The sequence below is a fragment of the Mobula birostris genome, chromosome 21, assembly GCF_030028105.1.
Source record: "Mobula birostris isolate sMobBir1 chromosome 21, sMobBir1.hap1, whole genome shotgun sequence".
NCBI lineage: Eukaryota > Metazoa > Chordata > Chondrichthyes > Myliobatiformes > Myliobatidae > Mobula > Mobula birostris.
The window spans coordinates 63,322,480-63,343,929 of NC_092390.1; the positions used below are offsets into that span (position 1 = coordinate 63,322,480).

Genomic DNA, 21,450 nt, shown 5'->3' on the forward strand with positions numbered 1-21,450 from the left:
AGCGCTCCAAGCTCGGACCCCGGTGGAAAGGGCCATTCCAAATACTCCTGCAAACCCCAACGGCCGTTAAGGTTCAAGGGCACAGCCGCTGGATCCACCTGAGTGATTGCAAACGATGGGCTCCGCAAGTGGACGAAAGACTATTACTGGACTTTTCACTATCATAACTACCTCCGCGGTATTAAGCCTGCAGGACAATTTATTTTGTAAGACTCGTGTGCCTGCATGGTGACCATACTGCATTTTATCCTTTGGTAAAATCTGTAGAAGCATTGTTTGTTGCTAACCCATCAGGGCTAAATTGGGCGGAACATGACTTAATAGTGGAGGATAGATCAGGGCAGAATGTAAGAGGATAAGAGGAAAGCCTAACGGGGGGGGGGCTGTGGGAAAGTGCCTCGAGAGAGTGGGTGGTGAGACTACTGGCGAGGTCATTGGGGATTATCCCTTCTGTTCTGCAGGGAAGGGAGAGGGATGCGTCTTTGCCAGGGTTCTCAGGGAGATACCTTGCCTGAAGAAACATTGTCCGGACCGTCGATGTAGGATAGACCAGGGAATATTCCCTTGTGAATGTATCCACGAACTATGCGTGCCCCTCTCTGAGGGAACTCAGTATGTGTGTGGATATTGCAATGGGGCTCATGTGTCGGCAGGTTCAGGGACTTTTGAATATTCCTCCCTGTATCCACAGGGGCATTTGTGGTATGATAAAATAGTGAGTTACAAAAATACCTGCTACCGGACCAAGACAGGATATGTGTTATTGTTCAGCGGCACCTATACTACAGCTGCCACCACGCTGCCTAACCTCCTTGCAGTAGGAACAATCGGACCACTTCCTGTTCCCTGCCCCCAGGCTACCCACGTTCAATGGCGACTGACAGCTCGAGCCGTGAGTAAAGAATTCTGCGCTGACTGGAGGAGCCCCGTTACTCTGGGCTCTTCTGTGGGCTATGGGTTTCTGAGCACTCTCTCTCTAGGGGGCTCGGCAGGAACCATAGCTGCAAAGAACCGCAACTTCCTCATTTGTGGGCTGGCGGCATTGGGGAACAGTACGATGGAAGGTCTAGAGGCTGTTAACAGAGAACTGGTGGTTGCAATTCTACGCACAGCAGAGCAGATATGCTGTGGATTATCAGTTGGCCCAACAGGGAGGGGTATGCGCTATAGTCGGAGACAAATGTATCACCCATGTCACTGACGGATCATACAACGTGACCCATGCCATTCAGTCTGTTAAAAACAATTGGATGATTTCAGGCAGGGTTCGGGGAAGGGGGATGGCTGGTTAGGGTGGTTGCAGGGAGGATCAGGGGGGTCTTATTTGCTGCATGGGCTGATTATCCTCATTGTTATAATTATTGCTTGCTGTGTGATAATGACCAGCCTAAATGCTGGTTGTCGACTTTCCACGGAAAGACTGATGGCACTCTGCACGACCCCTATTTGATTGGTCATCATGGCATGATGAAAGGGGGGAATGATGGTGCCTTAGCTTACTGTTTTGGGCAGTCAAAAAGAAGCTTTACCCAGCAACCGGTGATGTACTAGTCATTGTTCTCTAAAGATAGGCAAAGGCTCAAATAAGGAACTATCTGATCTTGCAGAAGCAGCTCAAGGTATAGCTAAATATGGGAAATATAGTGTATTTGTGGTACGATTGTCTTTGCATCGGTCGATCCAGTACTACCACCCCCAGCAGCATGTTCCATATACCCACCACTCTCTGTGTAAAAACTTACCCCTGATATCCCCCCATATACTTTTCTCCAATCATCTTAAAATTATACCCCTTGGAGTCAATGTACATAGCTGATGATTTCTTCCCCTATGCCCTCATTACCAAGATGACTGGTTTCTCATGTTCAGGGACCTATGAAGGTACACTGGTCAGACCAGCTTGATGCATGTAGTGTGAGACTGTGATATATATGAAGATAAAACCGTCATCAAACACCTCAACCTGAGCTACCAATATTCACCAGCATCCTAAGCAAATGGTTGTCATTTAATATGATCTGGTGCAGGGGTTCCCAACCGTTTTGATGGTCCTCATTCACATATATTGCTAATGTTGCTAACACATAGCGGGTGCCACAGCAGCACAGCAGCTAGTGTGACGTTCCGGAATTCGCACTTCCATCCCGGTGCCTTTCTGTTAGGAGTTCCTGTACATCCTCCCGTGGAATGCATGGGCTTTTCCTAGGTGCTCCAGATTCCTCTCACAGTCCGAAGATGTACCAGGTAGATTAATTGGTCATTGTGAATTGTCCCATGGTTAGGTTAAGGTTAGTCGTGATTGCTGGGGGTTGCACGGCTAGCCTCAAAGGGCCAAATGGGCCTATTCCGTACTGTATCACTAAACAAAATTAAAATAGAACGTAACTTCCTATCACTATGCATATCCAACATCAGATTTTAGTTACACAAGTACAAAATATAAATGACAGGAGACCACAGTAACATGATTCCATTAGTTTTCAGTGCATGGATTAAAAATTGTGGTCCAACTTCATTACACTAAAAAATGCCGTCAGTCATTAGCAAGCTTACTAAGAAGCATAGGCTGAGTGGACAACCAGAGACTTTTACCCAGGGCAGAAATGGCTAATACCAGAGGCCATAATTTTAAGATGATTGGAGGAATGTAGAAGGGGGATATCAGAGGTCAGGTTTTAACACAGAGACTGATAAGTGTGTGGAATGCATTGCTAGAGGTGGTGGTAGAGGCAGATACATTAGGGACGTTTAAGAGACTCTTAGACACACAATGATAGAAAAATAGAGGACTCTGTGGGAGGGCTTAGATTAGGTTAAAGATTGCACCATGTTGTTGCGGAAAGGCCTGTGCTGTACTGTGCTGAACTGCTTGATGTTCCATGTCCTAACAGTTATGGCAAGGAATAAGATGTAAGAAAATGCAGCATGTTTGAAGTTACCCTTCAGAAAACACTTTAACTGTTGTTATAAAATGAAGACAAATAATGTCGTTATGAGCAAACTCTGAGCACCATGCTCCAATAATGCCTATTCGATGTAAGGTCACTACCACGCTGAAGTTGATTGACCAGAAACCTTTACAAACTCCAGCACACTCTGGAGCAGCTTTTCCCAACCTCAGGTCCACAAGCCCCTCAGCTAATGGTCGGGGTCCATGGCATAAAAAAAAGTTGGAAACCCCTGCTCTAGAGTAAGTCCTAACTTGTGATGTTTCTTCAAGATATACATTATTATTACAGGTAAACAACTATATTAAGTTCAAGTTCAAGTTTAATTTCAGTCAAACATACGTGAATGCCCATGAATATAGCCAATCGAAATAGTGTTACTGGGGGCCAAGGTACAAAATGCAGTGCCAACAGTCATTCATGGCACAAGGCACATATAGCATATATAAGACAGAAGTAAACTACAGTCACACTAAAAAAAAAATTGTGGTCTAAGTCCCTGAGTCCACAAATGTTGCTGCAGCCTGCAGTCAAACACAATGCATCTTGACTTCCGCTGAGTGAATACTCAAGCGCAGCACCAGCTCCAGCGTGGACACACTGTACCACACCACATCCGCCACTCCGGTGAAGCGGCCAATTCCAAAGACCCTCTCCTGAGTAGCTGCAAACAGGTGACACCATGATTTGAGGACTATTCCTCGCTACGCTGAGGACATGCATTTCCCCGCCATTCGCAGTCACCGCTCGCCAATAAAACAGGCAAATGGGCTTGCAGTATTCCACGTTACCGACATCCAACAAGGTCTTACAACCACAAGAAAAGTCATTATGATGATTACTGTCTGTTAGACTTCTTCGCATACCGACTTCTCTCTGATATAGGCAGCATCACGATCCGCACCAAGTCCTCAGTTTCGGCACCAATGAGCAACTTGCTGTTGGGGTAGATCTGCAGCACATTAAGTTCTTAATGTCCAGCGGGGTCTTGCAATTGTAAAAAATACATTCAAAAACAGACGATAACATCTTTGGTTGGCCACGTAGAAGCCATTGCGTCCGAGCGTGCTGCCACCTTGCCAGAAGTTTGCAATGAATTAGCAGTGGATTTTGTAGCAGAAATTACAACAGCTTCTGTTTATATAGCAGCTTTAGCATGAAAATAATGTTCTGAGGAACTTATCATCAAACAAATTAATTGACACAAACCTAATTAAGAAATGTTAAAGCAGATGACCTAAAATAATTGAAGGGATAAATTATAAGCACACTCAATTATAAATCAGCAAGGTTTTGAAGAGGATTCCAGAATGTGGGGCCTCATTTGGGGAAGGAACAACTGCCAATAGTGCAGTAGGTAAATTCAGAAAGGCTCATATCCTGAATGGAAAACAACAGATAACCTACAGGGTTTTGAAGCAGGAAGAGATTATCAAACTAGGGAAGTGAGAGACCATCAGAGGTCTGAGAAACAAGGATGGAAATTGTCAGGTTGAAGGGTTGCTTAACTGCCCACAAGGTCAGAGGAGTTGTGTGAATTGGACTAGGTGCATCCATAGCAGAGTCTCATGTCAGAGTCAGAATCAGAATCGGATTTGGCAGCAGTACAATGTAATACATAATAATAGAATACAACATGAATTACAGTAATTATATATAATAGCCAAATTAAATAAGTAATGCAGAAATAGAAATAAAAAAGTAGTGAGGTAGTGTTGATGGATTCCATGTCCATTCAGAAATCAGGCAGCAGAAGGGAAGAAGCTGTTCCTGAATTGTTGAGTGTCTGCCGTCGGGCTCTGTGGCTCCTTACTGATGGTAGCAATGAGAGCAAGGCATGACCTGGGTGATGGTTGCCACCTTTTTGAGCCATCACTCCTTGAAGATGTCCTTGATTCTACGGGGGCTAGTGCCCAAGGTGGAGCTGACTGAGTTTACAACTGTAATCTGTCAAGTAGGGTGCCGTGCACAATTCTGATTTGATGGAGACTGACGTGAGAGTACGGAGGAACATCTGGAGAAACTTCTGAAATGGCCGCTTCGCTGCCGCTGCTGCTATGGGGTAACCGGAATCTCTGGAGCAGAAGGCCCTGAATCCTCGGCTTTGCTTGTTTCAGCGGCTGGGGCTAGGTCGAAGGCGTTCGGCAGAGGATGGCGCTCAGGAGGCTGTATCGGAGGGGCTGGTTGGAGGCTCGAAGTTTTCAGATGGACAAACTCAGTGTCGGCTGTGGTCAGGTGCTTCCAATGCACCAGCAAGTTGTCGGTGCCTTGGAGGTCTATGGCAGGGAGTTTCTCCCTTTTGCCACCTGCTATCGGAGACTCGGGAGTTGATTGGGACTTGAGACTTTTTTTTATAGTGCCCATGGTCTGTTCTTTATCAAATTATGGTATTGCTTTGCACTGCTGTAACTATATGTTATAATTATGTGGTTCTGTCAGTGTTAGTCTTTGGTTTGTCCTGTTTTCTGTGATATCACTCTGGAGGAACATTGTATCATTTCTTAATGCATGTATGCATTTCTAAATGACAATAAAAGAGGACTGAGTGTTCTTATAATCTAATCCTGTGCAGTAGCACTCCCACCCCAATGCTAGATGGTGATGCAGCCAGTTAAATTGCTCTCCACGGCACATCTGTAGAAATTTGTGCATGTCTTTGGTAACATACCAAATCACCTCAAACTCCTAATGAAATATAGCTACTGTCTTGCCTTCTTTGTAGCTACATTGATCGATCTCAGAGATGCTGACACCCAGAAACTTGAAGTTGCTCAGTCTTTCCACATCTGGTCTTTCTATGAGGACTGCTGTGCGTTCCCTCATCTTACCCTTTCTGAAGTCCGCAGTCAGTTCTTTGGTCTTACTGACATTGAGTGCAAGGTTGTTGCAGTGACATCACTCAACTAGCTGATAAATCTCACTCCTATACACCCTCTCATCACCATCTGAAATTCTATCAACAGTAGTTGTATCATCAGCAAATTTATAGATGGCATTTGAACTGTGCCTAGCCACTGTCACAACCAGAGGTCAATTTGAAAAGTTCTTTGTCCGTTAGCATGGGGACTGTATTTTCTCTTTTTCTGGGATTCACTGTGTGCATATGCTTTATCCTTGGGTAGTTTAGTTTTTATGTCTATATAAAAGTTGCTGCCTGGCCTGCTGCATTCAGCAGCAACTTTTATGAGTGTTGCTTGAAATTCCAGCATCTGCAGATTTCCTCGTGTTTTAGTTTTTATGTCTAATTGTTTGTCTTTGCACCAGCTCTGGGCTTTCACTTTGTTTTGCAGGTGTCTCATTTGGGATCATGGGGATTGTTAACACAAAATACTCCGCAGATGCTGGGGTCAAAGCAACACTCACAACATGCTGGAGGAACTCAGCAGGTCGGGCAGCATCCGTGGAAACGATCAGTCAATGTTTCCGGTCAGGGTTCCAGCCTGAAACATTGACTGATCGTTTCCACAGATGCTGTCCGACCTGCTGAGTTCCTCCAGCATGTGGTGAGTGTTGGGGATTGTTGAACTTTGTTTTTAATCACTTGTATTCAATTTGGGATAATTTAGTGAGCACAGTATTGTCAATGTCCAGAATTCCTGTGTTCTCTGGGATGTATTTCAGGGCAGCATACCAACCCCTCTTCATTGGTACATTGTGGTTCCTTGTTGAGTGAAAATCAGACCAAGTTGTTCTGTGTATCAGAAGTGCTTTCAGTTCACCAAGACTCTGTTGACTTTAGCTCTTGTTAATTTTTCTCCTTAATTTTCTGTAATAAATCGTTAGTTTTGTTTGAATTGCTGACCTCTGTGATCCTTGCACTTGAGTTCGCTAGTGATTCCTCGCAGCCACACAATCATGGATGTAGAGAGAGGAGGGCAGTGGGCTGAGGTGTGCCAGTGTTGATGTAACGTATATAGAGAGAGCAGATCAAGGAAAGTCCGACAGAAGTGTGTTTGAATAGTCTAGACTAAAGGTAGCTCAGAGTTGGATGAGTTAGTCAGCAGCAGGTGGCTCAAGACAGTGGTGGAGATGGGTCACAGAAATCGGCAGCCTTAGTGAACCAATTCACAATCAAACCCAGCAGTAAAAATTCAGTACAGTCTAGTCCAGTTTATCAGTTTCCAAGGAAAAGAATGGCAATAGTGACTGATGAATTAAGATTGTGAATGAGGCCAAAAATAAGGTCTTCATAATATTTATAGAATCATTGAATTACTGTGATTGAAGGTGGTTATTGAACCACCTAATGTCAGCCTGTCATGGGGAAAGTCTGTCAGTCCACTTTCCCCGTAATTTCCCAGGTTTTTTTCTCTCAAAGCCTATCCAGTTCCAGTTTGAAATCTCAAATTGGCTCTGGTTCACCTCCCTCTCCTTATTAGTATGAGTTCCAGATGTAATTAGATTCTACGTAAATGTCTATCCTGCACTGGATCCAAGAGATGATTGATCTTTAGATGCTGGGAAATGTCAACAATGTGGATTTCTATTTAGAACCACAGATACCTACCTAGAAATATCTCTTCAGCTTCGTCCAAATTTACTTTTGTATTTTGTATTGCAGGTACTGGGGATGTGGAAGGCAAAAGGTAAAACTGAAAATGCTCGGTCGGTCAGCCAACATCTGTGGAGCAATAAAATGGATTGCATGTCTGATCATCACCATGAGACTTTAATCCTGTATCATTTTTATTCGGTTACCTAACTGAAAGTTACTGTACAAACCTTTCAAGAAAGACCACTTGGAAATGTTAGTTTTGAGGAGATGGATGACTGCAAAACCCTTTTGATCCAAACTGAAAGACACAAAGGTACTTTGCCAAAAAACTAATAGAATTAAAGTCTGGCTCTTCCATTGGTCAAAAAAGGGCACAAATTATATTCAATGGTCTTTTGCTCCCTGAATTGTGGCCGTTAGTAAACGGAAACGGTTCTTTCATTTTTATTATTTACTTTAGCAGAGGGTTGGGTTCAGTTATGTTTACACAAAATTGGGTTCACTTGATGTGGACTTATGTCAGATGCAGTGAGGCCTGGCTTTGTGAACTTCAGGTCTGAATGCTGTGTCCCTGCTCTTATTCTTGGTACAATTTGTTCTCTCTCTCTCTCTCTCTCTCTCTCTCTCTCTGCACATTGGGTGTTTGATGGGTTCTATTTTGAGGGAAAGTTTGCTGACGATTCTTGAGTCAGGGAATTCAAAATAACAAGCAATGCTTCAGACTGACTGTAACATCGAAACAGCAACTGTTGTCTCCTTTCTCACTGTGGAAGGAGCGATGTCCGTCATGAGAGACAGAGCCTGAGGGATGTCGAAATGTTGGAGTGAACAGTTAGTTTGTGATGGACTGTAGACCATGGTCTCTCTTTGGGGGCTTTGCTGTTGCTGGCATGGTGGGTGGTGGGAATGCTGATGCTTTGTGCTAGAATAAGTGGGGGAGAGGGAGGGGTGATACTACTTACTACTGCTTGTGCATGGGGGGAAAGGGGGCTTTAGGTTTCTTACATTTGTTCTGTAATTCATTCTTTGGGGGGTTTCTTCTGTTTTGGGGATGTCTGCGGAGAGTAAGAAATTCAGGTTGTGTATTGTTTGCATTCTCTGATAATAAATGGAAGCATTGAACTATTGAATTATTGGGTTTCTTTGTTTTGTGGCTGCCTGTAAGGAGATGAATCTCAAGGTTGTATAATGTACACATATTTTGATAATAAATGCACTTTGATGTTTGAACTTTATAATTTTATCTACGTAGAAAATCCCATATTATTGTTCAGGTCAATACAGTGAAACATAAAAAAAACATAAACTGCATCTATTTTTAGTTCTGCAGTTAACTTAATCTCCCAGACTCAAAAACAGTTACTTTCCTCAAGCAGTAAGGCTGATCAACACCTCCACCCACTAACTGCACTATCATTTTATTACTTCCATCCATTACCTTATGTATAGTCTAGGATCACTTTATGAGCATACAATCAATTTATAAATATAAACTATCATATATAGTTATATTTATTGTGTGTGCTTTAGAAATTATTATTGTGTTGTTTATCTTTCATTTTTGTGTTGCATCTGATCTGGAGTTACAACATTCTCCTTTACACTTGTGTACAGAAAATGACATTAAACAATCTTGAATCTTGAATCACAGCCTCAAACCTCAGGTCATAAGTGCAGGAGACAGCTGATATAGTGAGAATATGTTTCTCTCTACATGTGACATAGGAAGTCAGTGGGATGAGCCAGGTATAGAGTTAATGGAAAGTTTTAAAATGGAGATCTGAAATCAAGACATGATAGAAGTACTCACAAGACAGCTTTAAGTTCCTTGGCATAAACATCACCAAGGACTTCATGTGGTTGTGTGATGAACAGGCACAATAGCACCTCTTTCACCTTCGATGGTTGAAGACTTCTGGTATGGCCCCCCATATTCTAAGAACTTTCTACAGGGGCACAATTGAGAGCACCCTGACTGGCTGCATCACTGCCTGGTATGGGAACTGTACTTCCTTCAATCACAGGACTCTGCAGAGAGTGGTGTGGACAGCCCAGCACATCTGTAGTTGTGAAATTCCCATGATTCAGGACACTTACAAAGACAAGTGTGTAAAAAGGCCCGAAGGATCATTGGAGACCCGATTCACCCCAACCACAAACTGTTCCAGGGAAATGGTACCACAGCATAAAAGCCAGGACCAATAGGCTCTGGGACAGCCTCCACCAGGCTATCAGACTGCTTAATTCATGTTGATACAATTGCATTTTTATGTTATATTGACTATCCTGTTGTACATTATACATAATATTTATTATAAATTACTATAATTGCACATTGCACATTTAGACAGAGACGTAATGTAAAGATTTTTACTCCTCGTGCATATGAAGGATGTAAGTTAAAAGTCAATTCAATTCAATTCAAAGATAAACGAGAAAATCTGCAGATGCTGGAAATCTGAACAACACACATGAAACGCTAGAGGAACTCAGCAGGTCAGGCAGCATCTATGGAAAAAGGTACAGTCCACGTTTCGGGCCGAAACCCTTCGGCAGGGCTGGAAGCACACAACGGATCAGACAGCAACTATGGAGACAGAAGGAAGGTTAAATTGTATTGGTATTGACTAGATGGGCCAAAGGTTCTGTTTCTGTGCTGTACTTTTCTATACTCTAATTAAGTTCATAAATACAAAACATTAACTCTGCTTGTCTTTCCGCAGATGCGATCTGCCTGCTCGGCGTTTCCACCATTTTTCGTTATTTATCAATTTACATCTTCACGTCTTTGTTTCGCCAATAATTCTTGTCAGCGATTTCACTACAAAAATATTGGATTCCTGAATTTAGCACATCCAGGTTGCGTGAAATGTGCACGTTGTTCCAAAACACCTCATCCTTCAGCTTCCGCGCAGGGTTTGCCGAAGAAGCAGGTATACCAAAATGAAATCGAATGTGAGAACTATGATTTCTTAGAAGGAGTATGCGGCTTGAAAGTCGGGAGGCAGCCGATTGGCCAATGGGCTGGAGATAATCACACCCTTGCGCGTTTTATCGAGCCTCTCACTTATCACGTCAACCGCGGCACTGGGGAGACGAACACCCGCTGGCTCCTGGCTGCATGGACCTCCACTGCCCGAGCCAGCCGAGACTGTAGTGACTTTCACACAAAGCCCAGCTTCGTACATTGCTAATCAAAGTAGCTAGCATCGGACTAGATAGCGCAGCACAACACTCTGTCAAAGAGGGTACAGAATTCGGTTTCTATTACAAACAGTAATTTCGCAAAGAAAGCTATTTCTTCTAATGGATATGAATGTTATATCCAAGTGTAACCTGACATTTTAACATTATTCGTAGCTACTAGTGAGCAGTATTTTGTTCTTTGCCCCCGCAGGTTGCCGTGAACATCGGGAGTGATGGGTGCGCTAGAGAGTCTGAGTGAGTTTAGTTTCTTGCGTTGGCTGAGGGACGGTCGGCAGTCTCGGAAACTCATCCTGTGCATAGTCTTCATCGCGCTGCTGCTGGACAACATGCTGCTGACCGTGGTGGGTAAGTGACGGGAGTCGGGACTCGGCGCCCGGCTGATCAAGCGGCAGGCTTCTTGCAAGTACAGCAGCTTCTGAGCTTTTCTAAGGCCACATAACGCCCACCCTGTGCCCGCCCCTCTGCAGTTTAAAAAGAATGGGGCCAGCTCTGCTCGACGTTCTGTTCCACCGAAGCAGGATGTTGAGATGAACATCCTTCCCTTGAAAGGCGGATGGAGAAATGACTTTTTTTTTAGATTGATTTTGCTACTTACTTAACGATAACACCAGTAGATCTATTCGTAGTTACAGACTAGATACGTTCGCCCTCTTTAGTGACCATTTAGGGTAAAATTATCTTTAGTCTAAGGCAGCAATTAAAATTGATGGTTGCACTTTGTATCGTGATCTTATGAAGGGAATTAACAGGGTTTTCAATTTCGGAGCGTTTGGATCGCCGTAACTTCACAATAGTTCTGTAGCTGAGCACGATGAAAACACACTCACAATCTTAACGTGTAAATCCTGAGGGGTTTCTGTCCAATTCAGAGACCGCTAATCTTCCGGAACAAATTGGTCTGTGTATTGTTGCAGGCGGTACTTTTTCGGATATATGAACTGTTAGATTTCAGTATTTAAAGGAACTTGTCATTGTTGGTAGTTTCCCGCACCCATACTGATAGCATTGTCACGGACAATTTCAGTAAGTACTGAGTTAGCACAGATCTCAAGGAAGTCACTTGCTCGATAATGTACAGAGAACAAGTTTGAGGATTTTCTCTTTTGTGTTTTTCATTGGAGGAGACTGGATTTTGATTTGATTCGGATCAAATTTTTAAATTTAGTCTGATTTGAATCGGTTAGAATCGCGCCAACTGTAATTGGAATTCTATAAAGCAAAATGCTATAATTTTCTGTGTACTGTATAATGGGCCCTATGTAGTTTACAAACAGTGGAGAGACTGGCGTGCGCCGGACTGTTTAAACCATGGGCATTGGTTTTCGGATTACAGACAATGTGTGGTTTATCATTATGTAGAATCGGAATGCAGCCGCTGATAATAAGCTGCAATTCGTCTCTCTTTGAAATAGGTCCAAATAGCGCCGCAGTCTTTACCTTCCTCTTCACTCTACAAGTTAACTTTATTTCAGTACTTTGAATATTGTTAGAGATTTTAGCAATCGATCAGAAAATACATTCTGGATTATAACAATTTTCGCAATGAAGAGGGAAAAATACGCTTACCTTTAGTTATTTTGCCAGTTACTTCAGACGATGAGAAGTTAGTAAGAGGATGTTTAGTGGAATTCCTCCAAGAATTAGGAGAGGATTTGGAGAAACCGTGTTTCCTCGGGGAACAGAGTGGAACAAGCGAAACCGACAGATGTTTTCAGAATTATGTGGGATGTTAAATTCGATCTCTTTTCCCAACACCCCATGTAATTTTGAACACCTCTACATTTCTTTCTGATCTGCTTTGCTCTAAGAGGACCAATCCCCGTCTCTTCAAGTTCCCATTCTCATTCGACTCTGCATTCTCTTTTCCCTCCCTTTAGATATCACCAGTCTTCAGGATACAGTAATTACAATTTATTTTCACAGTGTGGAAACTGTAGGGGCCATTTCCTGTTTGAGATTGTGAACAATGTAGGAAGCGCAATTTATTGTTAAATACGGACATAGTACAGACAGTAATTTTACGCAACAACTTGTGTTGTAATCAATGTAGATATTGTAAGAGGAATAAACTGCTGAACATTACAAATAGACTGTTAAGGTGGTTATTGAGATATAATGAAATGTGACTTTGATTATAAATTATTGAAAGAAAAAACCTGTCACTGAACATAGATGTTGTAGCGAGTAAATGTGTTTCTGGTCATAGACACTGAAGAGTCTAACTCCTCAACCTGAGACAAGGTATGAATGGTTGCAAGACTGCAAGACGAGAGGACTTAGCTAGGAAGAGATTCTGGGCATTAAAGGAGACCTAATGTTGCTGCAGATAATATTAATAAACACAAAGAAATTACTTGTTTCTGATTCTGCTAACTCAAGGTACTGAATTTCTAGATGGCCATGAATACTGTTGGACTAACTGGTTGTCCATTACAGACATACAGAGAGAGACTGTGGCTGCTAATTATATTTGCACCATAGAAATTGAGACCTCCTACCATTCTATCAAATGATTATGGATATTGTGATGACTGCAGGAATGCTAATTATAGAAACTGAAACATGTTGCAGATTGTTGTTTGTTATGACTATACTATGTTGCTAATCATAGGTACATCATACATTGTAAACTGGTACTGGCTTATTTGTCACCGTTAGGGATAGACAGAGAATAGCTTGCTTTACACACTGTTCAAAGAGATCATTGTTACACTGCATTGAGGTAGAACAATGCAGAATAAAGGTAAACGCTATAGGGAAAGTGCACTGCAGACAAATGAGGAAGTGCAAAATCATCATTACCAGGCAGATTGTGAGGCTAAGAGTCCATCTCATGGTACAAGAGTCTGATACCAGTGGGATAGAAACAGTCCTTCAGCTTGGTGGAATGTGCTTTTGGGCTTTCGTATCTAGCAATCTGGAACTGGTTGCAAGCACTGGACTTAGTAAAATTTAGTAAAAACTCTCGGTAAATACAAATGTAATAAACAATCACGTGAATCATTAACAATATCTGTTGATAGATATTGTAGGATTTACAACTTGTGAATTATAAATGGAGCCACAATTTATCCACGATTTAACTCGAACCTAATCACGGAACAATTTACAGCGTCCAATTAACCTACTAACCAATATGTCTTTTTATAGTTCTAGTAACTGTAACTCATGATTGCAGACACCATTGGGCAAATAACGTATCACAAAATTTCATACTAGACAAAGAGGGCATTTTTCATTAGATTATAGATTGTTATTTACATGAACAGTACCTTGTAGTTGTTATAGATACTGAGTATACAACTTACAACTGATTGTAAGCACAATTGGAGCTGTAACTTGTAATACATTATTGATGCAGTTTTTTTTTGTGGGACAGTAGTTAACAGATTCTGCAGAAACTGTTGAAGATTATTTTGTCATATCAGATTAAATACATTGGAGGAGCAATTATTTGTCACAGATCTGTAGGAATAATTTACCCATGGTACAATATGGTTGTTATTGCCAATTAAATAAGAAATGTAATTTACAGATGCAACACAGACATATTGCTGGGGGTACTCAGCAAGTCAGACAGCATGTCTAAGGGGGAATCAACAGTTGACATTTAGGGACAAGATTTATCATCAGATTGGAAAAGGAAGTGGGGTCAGAAGCCAGAATAAGAAAGTAGTGGGGGGCGGGGGCAGAGAAGGAACAAGATGGCAGGTGGCAGGTGAGACCAGCTGAGAGGAAAGGTGGAGAGGAGCTATGAAGTAAGAAGCTGGGAGAGGTTAAATGAAGAGGTAAAGGGCCCTTCCCTAGTGAGGAGTCTCAGCATCTCAGCCCCTCTATAAATGCTGCCTGACCTGCTGAATTTCCCCAGCATTTTATGTGTATTACCCTGCATTTTCAGAATCTCTTGTGTTTATAACTTGATGGTAGCAGGTCCCTAATTATAAATGCTGAAGGAGCTGAACACTGTTATCCAGCATAGATACTGTGGGAGATGTACTTTATCTTGTTTGTAGAAAATAGGATGACAATTACAAATAGCATTGGAAATAGTGTCAGCATTCCAAACCCCAGAACTGTAACATTGTTGTCATAGAACAGCAACTTGCTGATGGTCAAAAACACGGTTAGTTGCTACTGTAAACTGTAACTTGTTAGACACTGCAAGCTATTATTTGCAGCTAATTGGAAATATTGTAGGGAAGGGAATTTGATGTTGATTATAACTTTCATAAGAATTGCGAGGCTTTGCAATAACCAGCTGTGCAGTAGCTGTAACTTGTTGTTGAATGTAGACATTGTAAGGTCTGTATCTTGGCACTGAAAAATGTATTCTTTGGTAATTGTAATCAGTTTTATAATCAGCAGCAAATTGCATTTTTTATAGTATCAGTCATTGCCTCAATATATAGTTCTTACATTGACATTTGAGATACAGCGTGGAATTGGCCCTTCCAGTCCTTTGTGCCTTGCCACCCAGCAATCCCCGATTTAACCCCAGCCTAATAACGGGACAATTTACAATGACTAATTAACATACTAACCGGTCTGTCTTTGGACTGGGTGAGGAAACTGGAACACTCCGAGGAAACCCACGCGGTCACGGGGAGAACGCACAAACTCCTTACAGGTAAAGACAGTAACTGAACCTGGTCATCGGTATCGTAAAGCGTTGTACTACTGTGCCACCTGAGTACAGTTATATTTCCTCTGATACCAATAAATAATGTGACTTGTCATCTCTATAATAAGCAACAGCTTGTAATCGGTGACAATGTCAATAATCAAGAACAAGAAATAGAAATGGTGATTACAGATGGAATAGGAACAGTAATATTTAAGGGGAACAGGAAAGGAAACTTTTTCACTCAGAGGGTCATGAGATTGTGGAATGAACTGCCAGCACAAGTGATGCATGTGAGCTCGATTTCAACGTTTAAGAGAAGTTTGGATAGGTACATGGATAGTAGGGATATAGAGGGTTATGGTCTCCGTGCAGGTCGATGGGAGTAGGCAACTTAAATGGTTTCAGCATGGACTAAATGGGCCAAAGGGCCTATTTCTGTTCTGTATTTCTCTATGGTTCTATGACTATAACAATCATGGTCATAAAGACCATGATCGCCGACGTTATATGACACGGCACATAATGATAAGATAATATGTCCTATTTTTCCGGGATGGAAGTGTCAAATACAGAAGGTAAAGGTTAAGGTGGTTTGGCACCGGAAACACTGCAACACTTATAGGCTGCCCCCAGCTCATTCTCAGACTGTGTTGGTCATTGATGCAATTGATGTTTCAATGTACATTTATCTTTATATCTTTGTAAGTTAAAAGGAGATGTGAGGCAAGTTATCTTCTTGAGACTGGTAGAAGATACAATAACACTGTATCAGAGGTATGTCGACTCTTCCTGTGCCAGGCAAGGAGCAGAAGGATGCAGACTACACATAGGCAGATAGGATTAGTTAGACTAGCTCTATGATTGACAGTAGGCTGACAGGCTTGATCCTGTGCAGAACTGTCCTATCTTCTATCTTAATATTATCCAAAGACTGCTTCCACTACCCTTTTAAGAAGAAGTTGCAAATACACTCAACCCTTTGAAAGGCAAGGTTTGCCTCTTCTGTGTGCCAGCATTTCTGAAGGTCTGTCCCGGGATGAACATATCAATGCAGTTACAAAGAAGGCACAACAGCAGCTGTATTTCGTTTGAGTTTGAGGAGATTTGGTATGTCATCAAAGTCACTCACAAATTTCTACAAATGTACCGTGGAGAGCGTTCTAACTGGTTGCATCATTGTCTGATATGGGAGGGGGAGTGGGGACGATGGAGGGGCTACTGCACAGGATCGAAATTATAAGCCACAGAAAGTTGTAAACTCAGTCAGCTCCATCACTGGCCCGTGATATCTTCAAGGAGCAATGCCTCAAAAAGTCTATCATTAAGGTTCGTGATCACCCAGGTCATGCCTTATTCTCATTGCTACCATCAAGGAGGAGGTATGGGAGCCTGAAGGCACACACTCAACGATTCGGGAACAGCTTCTTTCCCTCTGGTATCCAATTTCTGAATGGACATTGAACCCGTGAACGCTACCTCACTACACTTTTTTAAAATTTTTATTTTTGCACTACTTACTTTATTTAACTATTATATATATATATAAAACTGCTGCCGCAAAGCAACAAATTTCATGACATATGCCAATGATTTTAAACCTGACCCTAATCCTGTCCTGTATGGGCGACCCACCAAAACCCCATCTATAGTTATAAAAATGGTAAAGTTTGATTTATCCACATGAAGAAACACTTATCTAAGTCTAAGGCGTTTTGGAATCTTAGCCACTTTAATCGAGTCTTGTCCATCCTTGTGTCATCAGCAAATTTAGTAATTTTTTTTTGTTGCCTTCAATATATATATAATGGTAATTTTTTATCTGTGCTATCTGTTGCCAAGGAGAGAAAAGCCAGTGATATTTCTGATCATAGCTCTGCATGAATGTGATGCATGTTAATGATACCAAGTGAATGTTAACACGGCTGAGTTCAGAGGATAGAGACCGTAGGGTTTAAATCTTATCTAGTAATTCGAGATAGTGGTTAGAAGCCTTATAATTCCCATACCAGACAGTGACACAGCTAGTCAGGACACTGTTGATGTTGCTCCTGTAAAACTGGCTTGGATTCAGGGGTGGGGTGGTGGGGGTCAGGGGAGGAGATAGCTTCACTCGCCTCAATCTCCTCAGGGAGCAGAAAGGTTGTTGTGATTTCCTGACCAAAGAGGGAGCAGTTAAGATAGCTTGTTATGTGCACTCCCAGAAACTGAGAGCTCCTAACTTCCTGCATGGATGAGCTGTGTATGTGCAATGAGGAGTGATCAGCCTGTACCTTCCTACAGTCCACAATCATCTCCTTGGTCTTGTCCATGTTGATACACAGTTGTTGTGCTCCCACCATTCTACCAGCCGCTCTGCTCCTCTCTGTACGCCATCTCATCGTTGTTGTTGACGAGGCCAACCACTGTTGTGTCACCAGAGAACTTGATGATTCAATGCCAATTATGGAAACTACAGTCACTGCAACATTATTCCATTAGAAACACTCAAGAAAATGTATCTTGTTCCAGATTATTGACATTAAATGCTCTACTATTGCCAATTCTACATAGCATAGCCACTGTTTATTTTTGCTAATTATAGACACTTTATGAACTGAAATATTTGCTGATTCTAGGAAGTGGATGTTTGCCATTTACTGACACTGTGGGAATGGAAACCTTGGCCAATTGACTGGATGAACGTTATAAATTGCAGATTGGAAACCTGACAGACAGTTGCAGCTCTCTAACAGTTTGAACTGAAACTCGCTGGTATACACTCAGTGGACGTTTATTTATTTAGTGATGTGTGCAGAGTATACCCTTTTGGCCCTTAGAGCAATGTTGCCCCAGTGACCCCACAACCCTGATTAAGCCTAACCCAATGGCAGGACAATTTACAATGACCAATTAACCTTCCTGGTACATCTTTGGACTGTGGGAGGAAACCAGAGCACCTTGGGAGAACCCACACATTCTACTAGGAGGACGTACAGAGACTTCTTACAGAATAGAGCTAGAAGTGAACTCTGAACTTTGGAATGCCCTGAACTGCAATGGCATTGAGCTAACCTCTATACTACCGTGGCGCTCCTGTCTCTCCTGTACCTAATAAAGTGGCCAGTGAGTGTAGCCCATCTACTTCAAGATTTGATGAGTTCTGTGTTCAGTGATGGTCTTCTGCACATGGTTCGTTGAGTTATTGTCACCTTCCTGTCAGCTTGAGCCAGTCTGGCCATTCTCCTCTGATCCCTCTCATTAACAAGGTGTTTTAGCTCACAGAACTGCCAATCGCTGGATGTTTTTTGTTTCTTGCACCATTCTCTGTAAGCTCTAGGGACCATTGTGTGTCAAAATCCCAGAAGGTCAACGGTTCCTGAGATAGGCAAACAACCCCATCTGGCACTAAAAGTCAAATTCATGTACATCACATTACTTCCCCATTCTGATGCTTTGTCTGAACAATAACTGAACCTGCTGAAACATGTCTGCATGCTTTTATGCATTGAGTTGCTGCAACATGATTAGCTGATTAGATATTTCCATTACCGAACAGGTGTACAGGTGTACCTGATAAAGTGGCCACTAGTGTAAAATAGCCACTCCAGGATCTGCAATAAACCACTGAATCTAAACACAAAATACTCTGCAGATGCTGGGGTCAAAGCGACACTCACAACACACTGGAGGAACTCGGCAGGTTGGGCAGCATCTGTGGAAACGATCAGTCAACGTTTCAGGCCAGAACCCTTCATCAGGACTGAAGAGGGAAGGGGCAGAGGCCCTATAAAGAAGGTGGGGGGAGGGTGGGAAGGAGAAGGCTGGTAGGTTCCAGGTGAAAAACCAGTAAGGGGAAAGATCAAGGGGTGGGGGAGGGGAAGCAGGGAGGGGATAGGCCGGAAAGGTGAAGAAGGAATAGGGGAAAACGCAATGGGTAGTAAAAGGAGGCAGAACCATGAGGGTGGTGATAGGCAGCTGGAGGAGGGGGCAGAGTGAAACTGGGATAGGGGAAGCGGGGGGGGGGGAATTACTGGAAGCTGGAGAATTTGATGTTCATACCAAGGGGCTAGAGATTACCTAGACGGTATATGAGGTGTTGCTCCTCCAACCTGAGTTTAGCCTCATCATGGCAGTAGAGGAGGCCATGTATGGACATATCCGATGAGAATGTGAAGCAGAGTTGAAGTGGGTGGCAACCGGGAGATCCTGTCTGTTATGGCAGACGGAGTGGAGGTGCTCGACGAAGCGGTCCCCCAATCTGCGTCGGGCTTCACCGATGTAGAGGAGGCTGCACCGGGAGTCAGGACCCCTAACAGTCCTTCCAGGTGAGGCAACACTTCACTTGTGAGTCTGTTGGAGTCATCTATTGCATCCGGTGCTCCCTGTGCGGCCTCCGCAGATTGGGGGACTGCTTCATCGAGCACCTCTGCTCCATCCGCCACAACAGACAGGATCTCCCAGTAGCCACCCACTTCAGCTCTGCTTCACATTCCCATTCGGATATGTCCATACGTGCCCTCCTTTACTGCCATGATGAGGTTAAACTCAGGTTGGAGGAGCAACACCTCATATACCGTTTAGGTAGTCTCCAGCCCCTTGGTATGAACATAGAATTCTCCAACTTCTGGTAATTCCCTCCCCCTCCCTTCTCCCATCCCAGTTTCACTCTGCCCCCTCCCCCAGCTGCCTACTACCTCCCTTTTTATTCCGCCTCCTTCTACTATCCATTGGGCTTTCCCCTATTCTTTCTTCACCTTTCCTGCCTTTCACCTCCCTGCTTCCCCTCCCCCACCCCTTGATCTTTCCCCTTACTGGTTTTTCACCTGGAACTTACCAGCCTTCTCCTTCCCACCCTCCCCCCACCTTCTTTATAGGGCCTCTGCCCCTTCCCTCTTCAGTCCTGACGAAGGGTTCCGGCCCGAAACGTTGACTGAATCATTTCCACGGATGCTGCCCAACCTGCTGAGTTCCTCCAGCGTGTTGTGAGTGTTGCACTGAATCTATACACTTCATTAATTGTTACCTGCTCCTGATTAACTGAAACCTGCTCAAAATTCAAGATTGAAGATTATTTATTGTCATCTGTCAGTACACGGGTGTAAAGGAGAATTAAATGATTTTTATTCTGGATCTGATGCAGTGTAAAAAATACATTAAGCATAAAGGACACAATAAAAAGCAGAATAAATATAATTACATAAGATTAGCTGGTATACATACACTGATTGTGTGTACTGTATGTAAATTGAGACTAGGTACAGGAGTGTGTATACATAAGGTGACTGACAGGAAAAGATATAATAATATTAATATTGATAATAATTTTATTTATAAAGAATTTTTCATACAGATGATGCAGTTCAATATGGTTTACAAAAGGATAAAAGTACAAATGTGTAAATAAATTTCAAAAAAATAAACATGTAAATAAAAGACGAAAGCAAAACACCCATAATGCCAGAGAAACTCAGCAGTTCAGGCAGTATCCATGGAAATGAATAAACAGGCGACATTTCAGGTTGACACCCTTGTTCATGACTGGAAAGGAAGGGTTAATACCACATGATTGGCTAATTATATTCAGTGGATTCTTCCCCCCTTCATTTCCAGTCCTGACGAAGGATTATGGCCAAAACATTGACTTTTTATTCATTTCCAAGGATCCAGCCTGACCTGCTGAGTTCCTCCAGTATTTTATGTGTGTTTGCTTTGGATCTCCAGCATCTGCAGACTTTCTCATTTTATAAAAAAGAAAAAGATGTCAATTAAAAGCGAGGTTAAATAAATTGGTTTTGAGTTGTCATTTAGAAGTGTCAAATGACTCGGCATCCATTACAGTTTTAGTATTGAATTGTAGTAGTTGTGGTAATAGTTGTTGCAGTAATAGAAACTGTATCACATTGCTGATTGTAAACTCTATATGAATTGTAGGTAGTGATGACAAATGGTGCAGTGTGTTGGAGGAATTACAATTATGGACTACATCCCAAATGTAAACATTGTGAATTATAAACAACATACAAAAAATATTTTTTCAATTATTGACACTATAGGGAATATGATCCAAATCCCAGTTATAGAATGGTTTACAAATTTTCTGCACCAGGAAATGGAAATTATAAGTATAGTAGGAAGAATAAATTTAATTATAATTCTGGGTACCACATGAGCTGTAACTTATTACTTATGATCAAACT

At 42.4% G+C, this 21,450-nt stretch overlaps 1 protein-coding gene and 1 long non-coding RNA gene across 2 annotated transcripts in view; one reads left to right on the top strand and one right to left on the bottom strand.

Moving 5' to 3' along the window:
* LOC140185842 (uncharacterized) overlaps positions 1-12,522 on the bottom strand; it is a 35,971-nt gene extending 23,449 nt beyond the window's left edge. The window contains exon 1 of the long non-coding RNA XR_011882738.1: positions 12,217-12,522. This is a non-coding gene — a long non-coding RNA (uncharacterized lncRNA). The remainder of the gene's footprint in view (positions 1-12,216) is intronic.
* The window catches only part of slc18a2 (solute carrier family 18 member 2), an 81,975-nt gene continuing 71,054 nt past the window's right edge, over positions 10,530-21,450 (top strand). The window contains exons 1-2 of the mRNA XM_072239616.1: positions 10,530-10,691; positions 10,841-10,995. Of these exons, the coding sequence (XP_072095717.1) occupies positions 10,863-10,995 (133 nt within the window). The 5' untranslated portion in view covers positions 10,530-10,691; positions 10,841-10,862. The remainder of the gene's footprint in view (positions 10,692-10,840; positions 10,996-21,450) is intronic.